This window comes from Medicago sativa, chromosome 6 (genome assembly GCF_051527215.1).
Source record: "Medicago sativa cultivar Bolivia chromosome 6, Bolivia_mono, whole genome shotgun sequence".
Taxonomy (NCBI): Eukaryota; Viridiplantae; Streptophyta; class Magnoliopsida; order Fabales; family Fabaceae; genus Medicago; species Medicago sativa.
In genome coordinates this window covers 37,463,471-37,478,288 of record NC_140754.1, presented here as the reverse complement: position 1 = coordinate 37,478,288, position 14,818 = coordinate 37,463,471, and the positions used below count along the sequence as shown (strand labels likewise).

The 14,818-nt window shown below is 36.3% G+C and overlaps 1 protein-coding gene and 1 long non-coding RNA gene across 2 annotated transcripts; both read left to right on the top strand.

Moving 5' to 3' along the window:
• The first annotated feature begins 1,308 nt into the window (after window positions 1–1,308).
• On the top strand, window positions 1,309–2,507 carry LOC146914937 (uncharacterized). Its single transcript, XR_015013201.1, has 3 exons — window positions 1,309–1,560; window positions 1,720–1,820; window positions 2,459–2,507. It is a non-coding gene; the product is annotated as an uncharacterized LOC146914937 (long non-coding RNA).
• Window positions 2,508–11,398: 8,891 nt separating this feature from the next.
• Window positions 11,399–12,247, top strand: LOC146914936 (uncharacterized). Its single transcript, XM_085721177.1, has one exon. The coding sequence runs from the start codon at window positions 11,399–11,401 to the stop codon at window positions 12,245–12,247; it is 849 nt and encodes a 282-aa protein (XP_085577303.1).
• Window positions 12,248–14,818: the final 2,571 nt, after the last annotated feature.

Genomic DNA, 14,818 nt, shown 5'->3' with positions numbered 1-14,818 from the left:
ACAAACTTTGAAATCATTTAATAGTTTTGATAACCTCGTTAAATATATTATTTATTCATCCCACGATATTTGTTGTTTAATTTCAACCGTATCAATCAAACATTATGCAATGTTTCCTTAACTAATCAAATATTTTATTCATTACATCTTGCTAACATTTAACATATCAACAATATTTGTAACGAACCGGTGCGATAGAACGGGTGTTTTCCTAGTTTTGTTATAAGCAATGTAAATTTTCAAAAGCTTTAAAATTGAAATTGAAATTATCAAATAACCGAGTCTAAATCCTTTTCTATAAGGATAAAAAATGCGCAGATTCCCGCAAACATAACTTAGCTGGTAGAGACAATACATTGTAATATATAGAGGTTGGTGTTCAAACTTGAACAACTTATGTATTCACCTTAAGGTGAAACGTTACCCACTAAATTACTTGAAAAAGAAAAAGGGCAACCCCACTTATCATCTTCTATGAAAGAGCGCCTCTTGCATGTCCTGGTCATTGATGAATAATGTTCTAGACTTGTCAGGAGACCAATCTCACGTTGGCACGTGGCCTAAACTTCCACCGCCTTAAGGCTTTGCGCCTGAATGAACACGCCAACTTTAGTGCAACACATTGCATCCAAGCATGCCTCGGCGTGAGGATTTCCTTATATGTGTTCTCTAACTGCTCCCTAATCACACATCGCAAAACACGGAGACAATTATCTTCACACGAGCCTAAATAAGGGTGACTTAGCTTCACCCTCAAGGGATGATTCACTTTTCACAACACTTTCTACACACTTTTTCTCAGTTTTAAACGTTGGGGTGCTAACGTGCCTGCAGACACCTTTCGTCGACCTACCATGAAGACTCATCGCCACTGTACTGCAGCTCATTCTGACACCGCTGCCTCTCATCCATCCTCACCGGACAGATCAAAAAATATATTAAACTTCTTTACGATTTGTTTATCTGCAATGATTTTTTTGACCTCATAGTTGGTCCTTACGAATATTAATTTGGTCCTGAAGAATGTCAAATATATATACTTTTTTTATAAAAAAAATTGAAAGTATTTTTTTAATTATATGAAAACTAATTTCAATGAATGGAAAAGTTAACAATAAGCACTTATGTGGCATTTACACAGTCAAAGGCGATTTGCAAGGGACTGGTGATCACATATTCAGGAAATGAGAGGATGGAATTGAGTGAGAGAAGTAGGTAACGTAAATTATTCCCTTTATAATTTGTGATTCTGCTTAAGTTTTGTAAACTATCTTCTTCCATTGATTTAATATTTAAGACTTCTATGTACATACTTATCACCCTTATACATTTATTGTCGTCACTTGTTGTGACACAATAATGTCATTTGTAAGGTTCACTTTCTGGTTTCTTTTAATTTTAAAACAACCAATATTAGTATCGGCAGCATACAGTGGATAAGCTGTTTTTTTGCGAAAGCACCCTGCGTAAAAATGCAGCTTGGCCACTATATGTTGCCAGTATTAATGGAAGCATACTAAAACCTGTTCATTGGTGACGTTCATTGGTGACAAACTGTAGGTAACTTTTGATTTTGCGATTTGTTTCATTTAGGTTGAAGCATACTAAGAGCTTAATTTGATAAAGTACTGTTTTGGTTATTATCATGTCTTTTGTATGTGTTATCTTGTGAATTAATATATCTTAAATGTATCACTGTGATTGAATGTTATTAAATAGGTTGAAGCATTTGGAAAGGGCATGAGGATCACTAGCTATCGATCTAAATTATCCGCGCATGCTTCAACTTATGCAACGGCCACTGCTGCACCTCTCTTCAGGTAATGTAATATGATCATTCTGATGCGAGGGGAGTTTAATTTACTCAATAATTGCATTGGTTCAAATTTCCAAATGTATAATTTATCATCGTTCAAAAGAAAAGATTTAAATCTCTTCTTGAAGTGCTGCTGAATCGACTATTATGCATATTTGTCATGTTGTCAAATATTTGAGGGACATGGAATTATCTCTTCCACAAGAATATGATCAGTTCATAATCCATATTTTTGAATGAATTTTTATTTCAAATCAATTGGGACTACAATCCTATCCTTTTGAAATTAAGTATATGTCGAATTGAGTTGAAGGGAATGTAAACATCATTTAATTTTAGGAAGCTCTCATTTGTGTCAAGCACTAAACAAAATTTTTTGCAACAACCAACAATAATGTTATAGGTTATCCAAATCTTTTGAAATTGAAAAATTTGAATGACCTTCTTATAAGTAAAAGTTTAAGTGAAGTTTGGTGAAGCGATGCTCAATCTGACGCTAATTATATTAAAAAAAAAAAAAATCCTAAATATAAGTTGTTTTTCAAGTTACTAGATGCATTTATTATTTTTTTTTCGAAAGATAACCTTAATTAATGTGTGCTTATGAAAAGGGAAGGAGGAAGTATCATAGGATATTTGCAGGCTGTTCTTTTGAGGTTGGCTATTTTTAGCCAAAATAAAAGCCGAAACTGTTAGAGGTATTAATCAAATGGGTAGGCTAATCAACTGTTTGTGCAGAAACAGGAGCTATGTTTGGAAAGATAGATTTTACATTAGAAAATAATTTTAAGGTTGAGGTACGAAAATAACTTGGTCGTCTATCTAACACAGTGATGCCCATTGATCAAGTAGATGGAAAGAAAATCTACAATGGTCCATTAAGAAGAGTTAGACCCTTTGTTAATCAAATATCAAAGCCACTCAAGTCCAGGAAAAGTTACACTATTGTTCAGAATAAGGAAGTTGTTTCTTCCAAGGAAAAAAAAAATAATGAAATCAACAAAATAACCGGCAACAAAGCATTTACAAATAGTGCCATTAGGAGAGCCCTTTCTGTCATTTGAAACTCACTAGAAAGATAAAACAACGCTTCAATTTTTTATCCCGTTTCGCTTTTTTAACTTTGCCTTGCTGTTTGAGAGTGCATACATCAAATAGGAGTTTGACCCTAAAGAGTTTTTAGATATGCAGTTTTAATACCCTGCAAGAGTAAAATGTTGGAGGACTTATGTTTTGATGTCTTCAAATATCAAATTGATGGATACACCCTAATCGTCTAAAATCTGATTTTCTTCTGCTGTATTCTTTTGTGATTGTCATACCCCAATTTTTGACCTAAGGATCTTACATTCATACACTGACATGCGTTGTTTGACCATGATTAAGTCTTTGACTTTTCGGTGAAAAATTCGACAGAGAGGTATTTTAAAATACCTCATGTTTGATTCCGAGTCGAGCTCCCTTCTCTCTTTATTTTTATTTTCATCTATTTTCATCTTTTATTTTTTAATTAATTTCAATTTTACCTTTTATCATTTTAATTAGTCTTTATGAATTAGTCTTTATTTATTTTCTTTTCTTTTTTAAAAAAAAATCACTTCTTTTTAGTCTTTATCTTTTCATTTATTTATTTTACTTTATTATTATTATCCTTTTGTCCAATTGTTCCAAAAATGGTCCCAATTCATGAAACAAGCCTCTGTACGCGTTCTTTCTCCACAATCCTTTCCACAGCTCATCAATCCGGCAACAACTTTGCATTTTCTTCTCCTCAAGCCACAATTTTTGTGCTACTTTCAACAAAATCTTAAACCTAAATCCTGTCACTATAAATCATAACCTCAAATACACATTAAAGGGAGCCAAAAAATTTCACAGAATACCTAACAACCTCATCGCACCCATCACAGCAATTTTCAATCCATAAACCAGCAATCACGATACATACAGAACCAACACATACCCACAAATTCACAAAGAGCCAACTTCAATCGACCTGCAATCATCTCAAAACCATAAACCAGTCACAAATTCCCAATCCAACAACATCCCAAACTGTCAAAACCGGGACCTTTTCAAACCAACACGAATCCAATCGCACAAACACAGATCGGAATTCCACGGACCATTCAAATCAGCCATCAATCAAAGCACACTGAACCGCAAGCTTCACTCAAAACCAACTGGAATCTGAACCGAAATCCCCAACAAGGGTTTACACAGGACCGAAAGAAAGGAAGAAAGAAGGTAGGAAGGAGAAGCGGAACCGTTCCAGCAACACGTACCATTACAACAAACAACATCCAAATCCAGACTGAAGGAAATCGACCTGCAACGAACAAAACGTAGGTATCCTTTTTTCTTTTGTGTCGAACCTAGGTCTCCAAGTAACTTGTTTTTTATTGTTGTTTAAAGAAAAAGAAATCGAAGAAGAATTAAGTGAGAGAAGAGAAGTGAATCGTGAGAGAGAGAAGTAAAGAATTCTGTTGAAAAATGAATGAAAAACGTGAACTGTACACTTATATATATAGCATCTGATCCTATGTGCTCCCGCCCACACGTTACCATGCACCCTCGAATCCTCAGTCTTTGATTTATGATCTAAGGCCCCCTGTTACTTCAACCTTTGATCGATCTTAGGCCGTCAGATCAATCAGACGGCCTAGAGTCAATACATCATAAGCCCAGCGCCCCAACTACTGTTTAAGCCCATTTTTATTATTTTTTATTACTACACCCCTCTGTTTTAATCACTGCACCTCCCTTCCCTGCATTTTTATTTGCGTTTACATGCATATTTAGTTCTATCTCGCATTTTTATTATTTCTTTCACATTTTATTTTAGCTAGCTTTCTTATGTTATTTTGCATTGTTCTTTAGTATTTTATGTCTTTTATTTTATAGCAAAGTTTTAGAATGTGTATTTAGGCTTTAATGTAATTCATTCATGCATTTAATCATTCTGCACTTTAGGTTATTTTCTTAGGCTATTTTTTTGTCGTTCACTTTATAGCACTTTAGAATGTACACTTAGGCTTAATGTAAATTTATTTATCACGCATATTTATTTCTCCGCAGACCCTAGAATGTATTAATAGGTTTTTTTTTTGTAATAGCTTAGGTGCATGTGTGCGTGCGTGTATGCCTTTCTTCATGTTGCTAGATTAGGTAAAAGGTCCTTGTGGTGGTCCAACGCCACCGTAAGGTACCTACGCTTTACTTTCATGCTCCGTTAGTTTTAGTTCAATTATTTCAAAAACAACAAAAACATGCAAATAACCACAAAACCACAAATATTTTTCTTAAATAAACCTTGATCTTAAATCAAGTGACGTCTTTTTTTATTTTATTTTCTTAAGTCAAACATCAATCAATTTAATTTTATCATGAGTCTATTTTCATTTAATTTAAAAAATACAAACCAATTCCATTTTGCCACTTGGCTTTTATTTCAAAACCTTTTTCAAAAAACTAATAAAAAACACTCAACCAATCAAACGTCAATTTTTACCACGAACTACGTGATTTTGATCCCTCACGGGTACGTAGGCAGAGGACACTCGTCCTTTCAAATCAATAAAATGTAGATAATTAGGTCTTCCTTTTGTTAATCATTTCAAATTTCTTTCTTTCAAAAATAAGCAAGTTATAGCACATTATTTAAATAAAACCAAGAGGTTCCCGTAGAGTACTACGGACATAAAGGGTGCTAACACCTTCTCTTTATGTAACTAACCCCCGAACCCTAAATCTTTTCAAAATGGGGTAGTTTGAACTTTTTTCTCCCCTTTTATTAAAAAATAAAATGTTCAGTCGTGAAATAAATTAGTGAGTCAAACGCTAATCAAATAGCTTTGATCTCCGAAAAATGACGCGACAGAAATGGCGACTTCTCTGGGGAACCCCCTAAGAGGGTTGAGCCTAACTTGCTTTTATCTAAATTTTTGTGCTATTACTTGCTAAAAAAATAAAAATAAAAGATGGAAATAAGTGTATGTATATTTGTTATACCCTAATTTTGGACCTAAAAATACTAACTCATTTCTTCTTATCTTGCATTTCAAGTCATTTGATACGTCTCTGATTAATTGCATCTTTCTCTGCATTTTATTTCAATGTTATTTGCAAAATTCACATGCAAGGGTATTTTAGTCATTTCCTATGTCAAAATTTCTTCCAGTCTTTTAAAATTTTTTTTGAGTCCTTTCAAAGAGTTTGAATAAGTCTCTGCTTCATTCTATGTCAAAACCCTTTCCAAAAGTTGCATTTGAAGTCATTTTAAGTCAGTTTTGCCCCTAGGGGCATTTTAGTCTTTTCATGTGTCAAAGCCCTGTTCAAATCTTAAAAATTGTCTCTGAGTCTTTTAAATTGGTTTAAATAAACTTTTGTTTCAATTCTTTGTCAAAAATCCATTTTAAAATTTGCATCTGAGTCTTTTTTAGTCGTTTTAGCCCCAGGGGCATTTTGGCCATTTCACACGAAATTTCGGCAGAGAGAGGTTACTTTAAAGTACCTCATTTAGGCCATTGGTTCGTTTTAGTCCGTTTCGTCAATTTTAGTCGTTCCACTTTACGTTTATTTCAGATTACGTTTTTTAATTCAATTTTATTATTTTTTATTTTAAGTCCTAGTTCCCAACAATTGCATTTTAGTCCCTTTTCTAGTCTCAAATATTTTTTAGTCTTTCATTTCGAAATTTCTTGTTTTTTAAGTCTTTTAAAAATTTACAGAATATTCCTTTTATTTGCAGAGTAGCCCTTTAGTTTTAAGAATTTGCAGATTGGTCCTTTTGTCCAAATTTTGTCCAGGTCATCATTCCATAACACATGTCAGCTCATTACTGGGTCTCAGGCACAGGTGTCAGCCTATAAAAGGCCTCAATCATTGCAGAACCACACACTTCACGCCAACTCATCAAAAATCACCACAAACACATTTCAGTTTCTCTCACTTCACAAAAACAGATCAAACCCAGAAAATTCAAGAACAACTTGAAGATTCAATAAATCTTCAAACCCTAACCGATTCAGTTACACTTCCAAACAACAGATTCATCACAAAATCCTTCAGTTTTTTGCCAAATTCAACATCACGAAACCATTACATTCATCAAAATCAGTTCAATTTCAAAGAATATAAGGAAATTAGCAAAATCACGTGCAAACCCTAAGAAATTTCCAGAATCACCAATTGAGCAACATCGAAGTGGATTTCGTACCAGTTCTCAGAGATTCTTCGAAGAATCATCATCATCGAACTGTGAGGACTGCAATTCAAGTGCAAATCCAGTGGATTCACACGATCACAGTCCAAGAGAGTGAGAAGAAGAAGGATCAGAAATTTTCGCAAGGATTTTCATTCGAATCTCCACCAAATCCAGGTATATTCAAAAGAATCTTCTCGTCTGCACTTTAAATCATCATCGAAGACTCAAGATTGAAAATAAACGGTGAATCAAAGTGAAAACTTCGAAGAAATTCAAAGAAAATTCGAAACGAAACCCTAAATTGAAAAAATCATGAAGATTCACCGTTTGTTTTTCAAATACGAGTTCAATTTCGTAATCAGAGAAGAAAATAGAGTATGTTAGGGTTTCGTTTCATGAAAGTTGAAAACATAGAACCGAACGTTTCAATCCTAGATCTACTCCGATCTAAGCTCGTTTTTAAGAAAATGTTTTCAGAATCGTAAAGAGGAGAGAAAAAGCTTTAAGAAGATGTGCTTGTTTTTTAGATCGGAGAAGGTTGAAGCTCCGACGCGGCGGCGCCTTCATGGGCCACCACGTCGGAAGTGGAGTGTCTCGTCGGAGAAGAGAGAGTCATTTGCAGACTCTCTCTCTAGTTTTTGTCTTAGAGAGAGAAGTAGAGAAGGGAAATGGCTGATGGACCGGTTCAAGGCCTTATATAGGCCAACGAACCGGTTCATCCATGGTTCAACCCATGGTTCAGCTTTGACCCGTCCTTAAGCCCAATATTCCATGCCTGTATGCCAGTTTTGCTGTTCAAACCCCCCTATCCTGCATGTTTCTTGCTTTTTTTTGCTATTTGCACCCTTATCTGTCCAAATTTCTTCACAAGAATTTCTAAATCTTTTCCTATGTGTTCTTGACATTTTTTATAACATTTTTGTGACATTTTTTTTTGTGCCAATGCTTGAGAAGAATATTGGAAGCCTTTTTTATTTTTTTTGTTAAAATTAGTAATTTTCTTGCCTATTTTTAGCCTAAAAATCCTTTAAAAATTCCAAAAATTCCTATGTGTTCTTGATCATTTTCTTGATATTTTTGTGATATTGTCATGTGTTGAATCTTGGTTAAAAAGTGTGTGATATTTTCTTGTCAATTGTTTACTATTTTTGTTAAAAATTTGTGAAAATTTTATATGTTTTTATGTCTAAAAATGCTTTAAAAACTCTAAAAAATTTCATACACATTTCTTGACAACTTTGTGGTGTTCTTGTGATAATTTTACATATTAAAGATTGGTGAACATAATGTGGCTAATTTTCCAACTATTTTGTGATATTTTGTGCTAAAAATGAGTGAAAATTTGCTTGATTTCAATTCCAATTTCTTGATGCACATTTGTGACTTATGCCACTTGATTCCATGGAGTTTTAGCTGCTGTTTGTGTTTGATATTGTTGCATAATTGTGAAATCTTGGTAGGTTACTTAGTTTACAAGTTACTTGTGTAAATAAATAATGTAAATGTGCCTAAGTTTGCTTCTAAAGTGTCAAGTTAGTCATGTTGCCTTAATTCCCATTCCAAAATCTGATTCTAAACCTTTAAAAATGTGTTGGAATGTGAGGATTATAAGTCACATGAGTCTTGCCCTTTATGAGCAAATTTTGGTCATATTTACACTCTTTCTTGCCTTTATTTTAGGTTATTTTCTATGCTTTATGTTATAGTATTCCTCTCGCTTCGTTTCTTTTGATATTATCATGTGTTACTAACCATTTCATCTCATGTCTCATATTCTTCATGAGCATTCCCATTTCATTCCATCTCCATCTTACTTCTTGCAATTTAATTTGTACCAAGACTTAGAATGTAAAAATTTAGTGTTTCTTGTAATATTTTACTTTTATGCAATTTTAAATTTCTTGCAAGACCATAGAATGTATCTAGGCCAATGATGTAAAGGACAATGGACTCTAATGATGTACACCGACACAAGCACCGACACATGCACACACCTCACATTTAGATATAGCTAGAATATGCATGTTTAGATGTATGTTTAGGATTGTATGCTTAGATGAATGTTTAGGCTTTATACTTAGAAAAATCAATTTCCAAAAAAATGTGAACAAACATCATTCAAACCATTTTCTAAATAAACCTTGGGATCAAAATCCCATTGTAATTTTCCCTTTTATTTTCTTAATCAAAATTCAATGAAAAATAATCATATTTGACTTCTTTTGCAAATGACTAATCCAACCCCACTTTTTACAAACTCATGCCCTTGAGGCCTCTTTCTATTCTTCAAAATCCCATTTTCAAACTTAAAATCAACCAACAAAAACAAAAACATTTTTTGGAAGAGAACTACGGTGGATTTGATCCCTTAAACGGGTACGTAGGCAAGGAACAAAATTCCTTCAATTCAACTAAAATAAAAATCCAAAAACATTCATCTCCCTCCAAATTCTTCATTTAGTAAGTCTTAGGCTTAATATTTTCTTTCAAAATAGCATTTAAAATAAAGCGCGCGCGTAGAAATTAAAGACGGTTCCTATAGGATACTATAGTCGTTATGGGTGCCTAACACCTTCCCGTAGCGAAAACAACTCCCGGACCTCGATTCTCAAGGGTTTTGCTTACTTTTTTCCCTTCCCAAGAAAAAATAAGATATCACCGGTTTAAAAGGTTCAAACGTAATCAATGTTTGACACCCGAAAACCAAGATAAAACAATATTCTCTCCTTCTTCTTTCTTCTTTCTTTTAACGTGAGTGGTGAGATAAGTCCTACACCCGGACTCGAGGGAAATTAAGATAGGAACGGGTATAATCATAGTTTCCATGCCAAGAGTACTCTTCGGTATTGGTACATGTGATAACCCACTCAATGGAGGGATCTTGGAGGTATACTTTTGTCGTCGTGAGTACTCGCGTATGGCATGTTACTTTCAAGTGACCGTCGAAGTTGAGAACCTTTAGTCACCTTTAACCCATCTTGGCCTTTTAGGATGTAGTGCGGTGGCTAGTCGAGAGTACTCTCGTATTGGTCGACACGCGATACTACACCCAAACGAGACTAACCTACGAATGTTGTTGGAACGAGAGTACTCTCGTCACCTGACAAATATTCGGAAGTGGTTGAAAACTTTGGGAACTTGGTAGAACCCTTGTTACAAGTGCAATTGAAATCATAGTCCTTACCAAATGGCGTTGTTACCCTTGACCCCAACATAATGGACTTAAACCACACCATGTTTTCATTGTTCTTTAGCATATTCATGCATACATGCATATCTTCATAAAAACTTTTTCGCATCAAAATATCAAAGGACTTAGATAAGTCGTCTTGTAAACATCAGAGGTATAGACCTTGTAAAGAGGAACACCAAGAAATACATTTTCAAAAGTCTTAACTAGACTTTAGCTTTGTGAGGGACTTTTTCCTTAACTTTGCTTTTACTTTTAAAAAGGAAACTGTTCGTAATATCTTCAATTATCAAATGAAACAATGTTCCTTACGATGTCTACAATTACTTTGACAAGTCCTTCAAAAAATTGTGTCTATTTTTGCATAAAGCATCATGCATCATTCTGCATTTCATAGTCTCAATTCTGAGTCTCACAAATTTTTCTCTTCCATAAAAGGTCAACCCACCTCAAAAGTGTCATGGCATCCTCGTCTGAAACCAACTCGCATTTACAACACTCGAGCAATCATAAAGAGAAGATGGAGTTTCTCGAGCAAGAAAATCAATTGCTCCGTGAAGAAATGGCGACTATGCAAACTAAGATGGACGATATGACTGAATTGATGAAGACACTGACGGTTGCCCAAGCACAAGCACCTCCACCTCCTCCTCCATCTATCAGGACTCAAGCCGAAACTGTTTCTACTGGCCCTGAATGGACGTTTTGTGTCGAGACTCCGATAAACTCTGCTCCGCAACGTTCCATGCCTCGGTTCTCGCCTTTTACTGCTGGCGAAATACTCCGCCCTATTGTTTGTGAAGCTTCAAACTCCATGCCAGAAAGTCGTCCTTGGGGTGTGCCTGTTTGTCTCAGTGAAGTATTCCGCCCTATCATTTCCGAAGTTCCGATGCCTGCTCATCAAAATACAGCTCACGTTCCTCCGCCTCTTGTAAGAGCTCCTCCAGCCGCTATGACCTATTCAGCACCTGTGAAGCATATCATTCCACAAGATGAAGAACCCATCTACCATTCAGGGGATATGGAAGCCTATGATAGAGTCAATGACTTATAGCAAAAATATGATGAAATTCAGCGAGATGTGAGAGCCCTCCATGGGAAGAAAGTGTTTGGGAAGACTGCTTATGATCTCTGTTTGGTGCCGAACGTCCAGATACCCCACAAGTTCAAGGTCCCAGATTTCGAGATGTATAAAGGGAACTCCTGTCCTGAGGAACATCTAACATTGTATGTGAGAAAGATGTCTGCATATGCCAAGGATGATCCAGTCCTTATCTATTTCTTTCAAGAGAGTTTGGCTAGTCCTGCCTCAAAATGGTACATGAATCTTGACAAAACAAAGATCCGAACTTTTCATGATCTGTGTGATGCTTTTGTGGAACAATATAGTTACAATGTGGATATGGCCCCAGACCGAAGTGATCTTCAGGCTATGACTCAGGGAGACAAAGAAACATTCAAGGAATATGCTCAGCGGTGGAGAAATATCGCTGCCCAAGTTAGCCCACGTGTAGAAGAGAAGGAGATGACCAAACTCTTCTTAAAAACTCTCAATCAGTTCTATTACAAGAATATGGTCGGAAGTACGCCCAGGAACTTTGCAGAGATGATTGGTATGGGTGTACAGTTGGAAGAAGGAATCCGAGAAGGACGATTGATCAATGAAAGTATCCCCGCTGACAGTTCAAAAAAGATAGACCAGGAAGTGAATATGGTGAAAGGTCAGCCTCGACGACAGACTCATCCGCAATTCAATCCCCATCATCAGGCTCAGAAAACACCGCAGTATGATCCGATCCCTATGAAATATGCGGAGCTGCTTCCCTCTTCGCTTGAAAGGAACCTGGTCCAGACCAGACCACCTCCGCCGATACGTAAGAAATTGCCGGCTAGGTGGAGACCTGACCTCTTTTGTACTTTCCATCGAGGGGCACAAGGTCATGACGTTGAGCACTGTTTCTCCTTGAAGATTGATGTTCAGAGGCTGATCGACGACGATGTCTTGCCTTTCAAGAATTTGAATCCGAGCGTGTAACCGCAATTGGGTCGCTGTCAATGTTCTTTCTACTACTCATCTGCTCATTTAATATGTTTGTTGTTTATCTTTTCAAAAAATATCCTTTCGTTCTGCCCGATACGAAAGTGAACTTGTGTAGGGCTTTTTGCTTTAAGTAATTTCATCATTAATAAAAAGGTCGTTTCGATCCCGACTTTGATTTTTATTTTGTGCTTATTCTGGAAAAATGGTAATACAAAAAAAAAACCAAAAAAATCTTCTCAAATATCTGCATAATCATAACTTATACTTACTTGTCAAAATCAATAATCAAATCATGCATTAATAAACCCGTTGAACATATTAACTATGTACTCTTTTCCAACTTTGAGTTCCCTGTGTCCGAAGCTGAAGAAAACAAGAATGAAGAGACTCCCGACAAGATCTCTCGCATACTGGGGCATCTTAGCCGTCGAAGCTGCAAACGAAAATCAAGAACATTGTCCAGAAGATGTCAGTCATTTACAAAGACCGTCATGAGATGTTACCGTTACCTTACGTGGGTATCATGCTTCAGTACACACTTCAACAGGGGCAACCCTCCCTCCTTCCCCAATATACAACATGAAGGTCGTGCTCCCCGTGGAGGTCGAAGTCCCGTCAATAGGAGTTCTGCTGAAGTCCAAGCTTGATCGAATTTAAACGCATGACAACCTTGTACGAACATATCAAAAGAGGTTTGAAACAAGCTTCTAACAAAAAGGTTCGTCCCCATGAATTTCAAGAAGGGAACTTTGTACTACTTTCCAACCAGACTCCAGGGGCAAGTGGACGACTAATTATGAAGACTTGTGTGCAACGACTCTTACAATTATGGATGGTGACAAACTCGCATGTCCTATGAATACCGGTGCAGTCAAGAAATACTCTGTCAAAAAAAAAAATGAGCTCGATAAGTCGCAAGCTTGAAAAGGCGGCTTAGGCAAAAATGAGCGTCTCGGTGGACTGAAAACCCGAAAGGGCGGTCCATGCAAAAAATTATAGACAAAAAAAACTGATGATGATTATCCTGATAGATTGAAACCTAAAAGGGCGATCTATGCAAAAGTTAAGGATCATGACAAAGTAACTGCATCCGGTCAAACACAGTCCACTTGGGGCATCCAGCCGTTAAAAGAACCTCCAATTCGAAGCATCTGCATATCAAAGACTCAGAACTGGGGCATTCAAAGTTGTTAGGGAGTATAACGGTTATTGTGTTCAATGTACCTTTCCATATATTTACCATTTTCCAAATTTTTCAAAGATCCGTGGGGCCACGCCATTGGTAGGCCACCACCCAATTCATCAAATTTGAGTCTGTGCCCATTTATTTGGAACTCCCATTTATTCTATCTGCAAAATTTCTTATATTTTTTATGGCAATACTTGAAGCAAAAAAACATTTCAAAATACAAAACTTTTTTTACATCTTTTGAAAAGTGTGAACAACAAACACACCTTCTTTAAAACTTGTGAGTAGTTGAAGAATACATCAGCATGCGCCTTGAGAACGGTTACACTCCGAAAGAGAAACATGACAATGCACCATGGAGAGGACTTCTTTCTTGAGCAAGATGCCATCACAGTCAAACAAAAAAATATACAAAAAAATCAAAGCTCGCTAAGTTGAAAACCTGAAAAGGCGGCTTAGGCAGTAGAGAGCGTCCCGGTGGACTGAAAACCCGAAAGGGCGGTCCAGGCAAAAATTAGGGGCACAAAAAATATATATATATATATTCCCGGTGGACTGAAAACCCGAAAGGGCGGTCCAGGCAAAAGTTAGGGATTTTCAAAAAAACAAAAACTAAAAAAACATGACTGTTGAAGCATGCCGATGGAAGTACACTGCGCAGGTTTACAAATGGCGACTTCTTCCATAATTTTGGTCAACAATGGGCTTTATCCCCGTGAGCATCAGCTGCTACCTTGTGCCAGGCTTCACCCCGTCAACTGCTCGATTTTGTTCATAATAATATCATCGCCAAGGAAGTTTGCCGAGTGTTTGTACTGCGATGTCAGTCCGTCTCCCATCTTACCTGTCCTGTCTTGTTTCATCGAGTCACCTGTCACGTAGAGTATATACAGTCATACAAGTTACGTTCATACATTCATTCATTCATACATTAATACTTTTACATTCATTCATTCATACATTCATACATTCATGCATTATTACTTTCATTCATACACATCATACACAACATCATTCATACATAGTCGCATTGATCAGTCAGAAGTTTATTCTCTCTTTTCGGTCCGGTCCTCACTTATCGTTGTGTCAAGCGGCAAGTTCTGTAAATAAACAGTTGGCAAACTATTCTTTTATTTCAGAGGTGTCATCCCCAGCGTTAGCTGTTCTAGTGATGTCACCGATCAAATTCAATTTCAATTTCAATTTCAAAGGTGTCATCCCCGGCGTTAGCTGTTCTAGTGATGTCACCGGTCAAATTCAATTTCAATTTCAATTTCAAAGGTGTCATCCCCGGCGTTAGCTGTTCTAGTGATGTCACCGGTCAATTTCTATTTCAATTTCAATTTCGGAGGTGTCATCCCCAGCGTTAGCTGTTC

Bases quoted from the DNA above. Each gene is read 5' to 3' on its own strand.
- LOC146914936 (XM_085721177.1), top strand. From the start codon at position 11,399: ATGTATAAAGGGAACTCCTGTCCTGAGGAACATCTAACATTGTATGTG.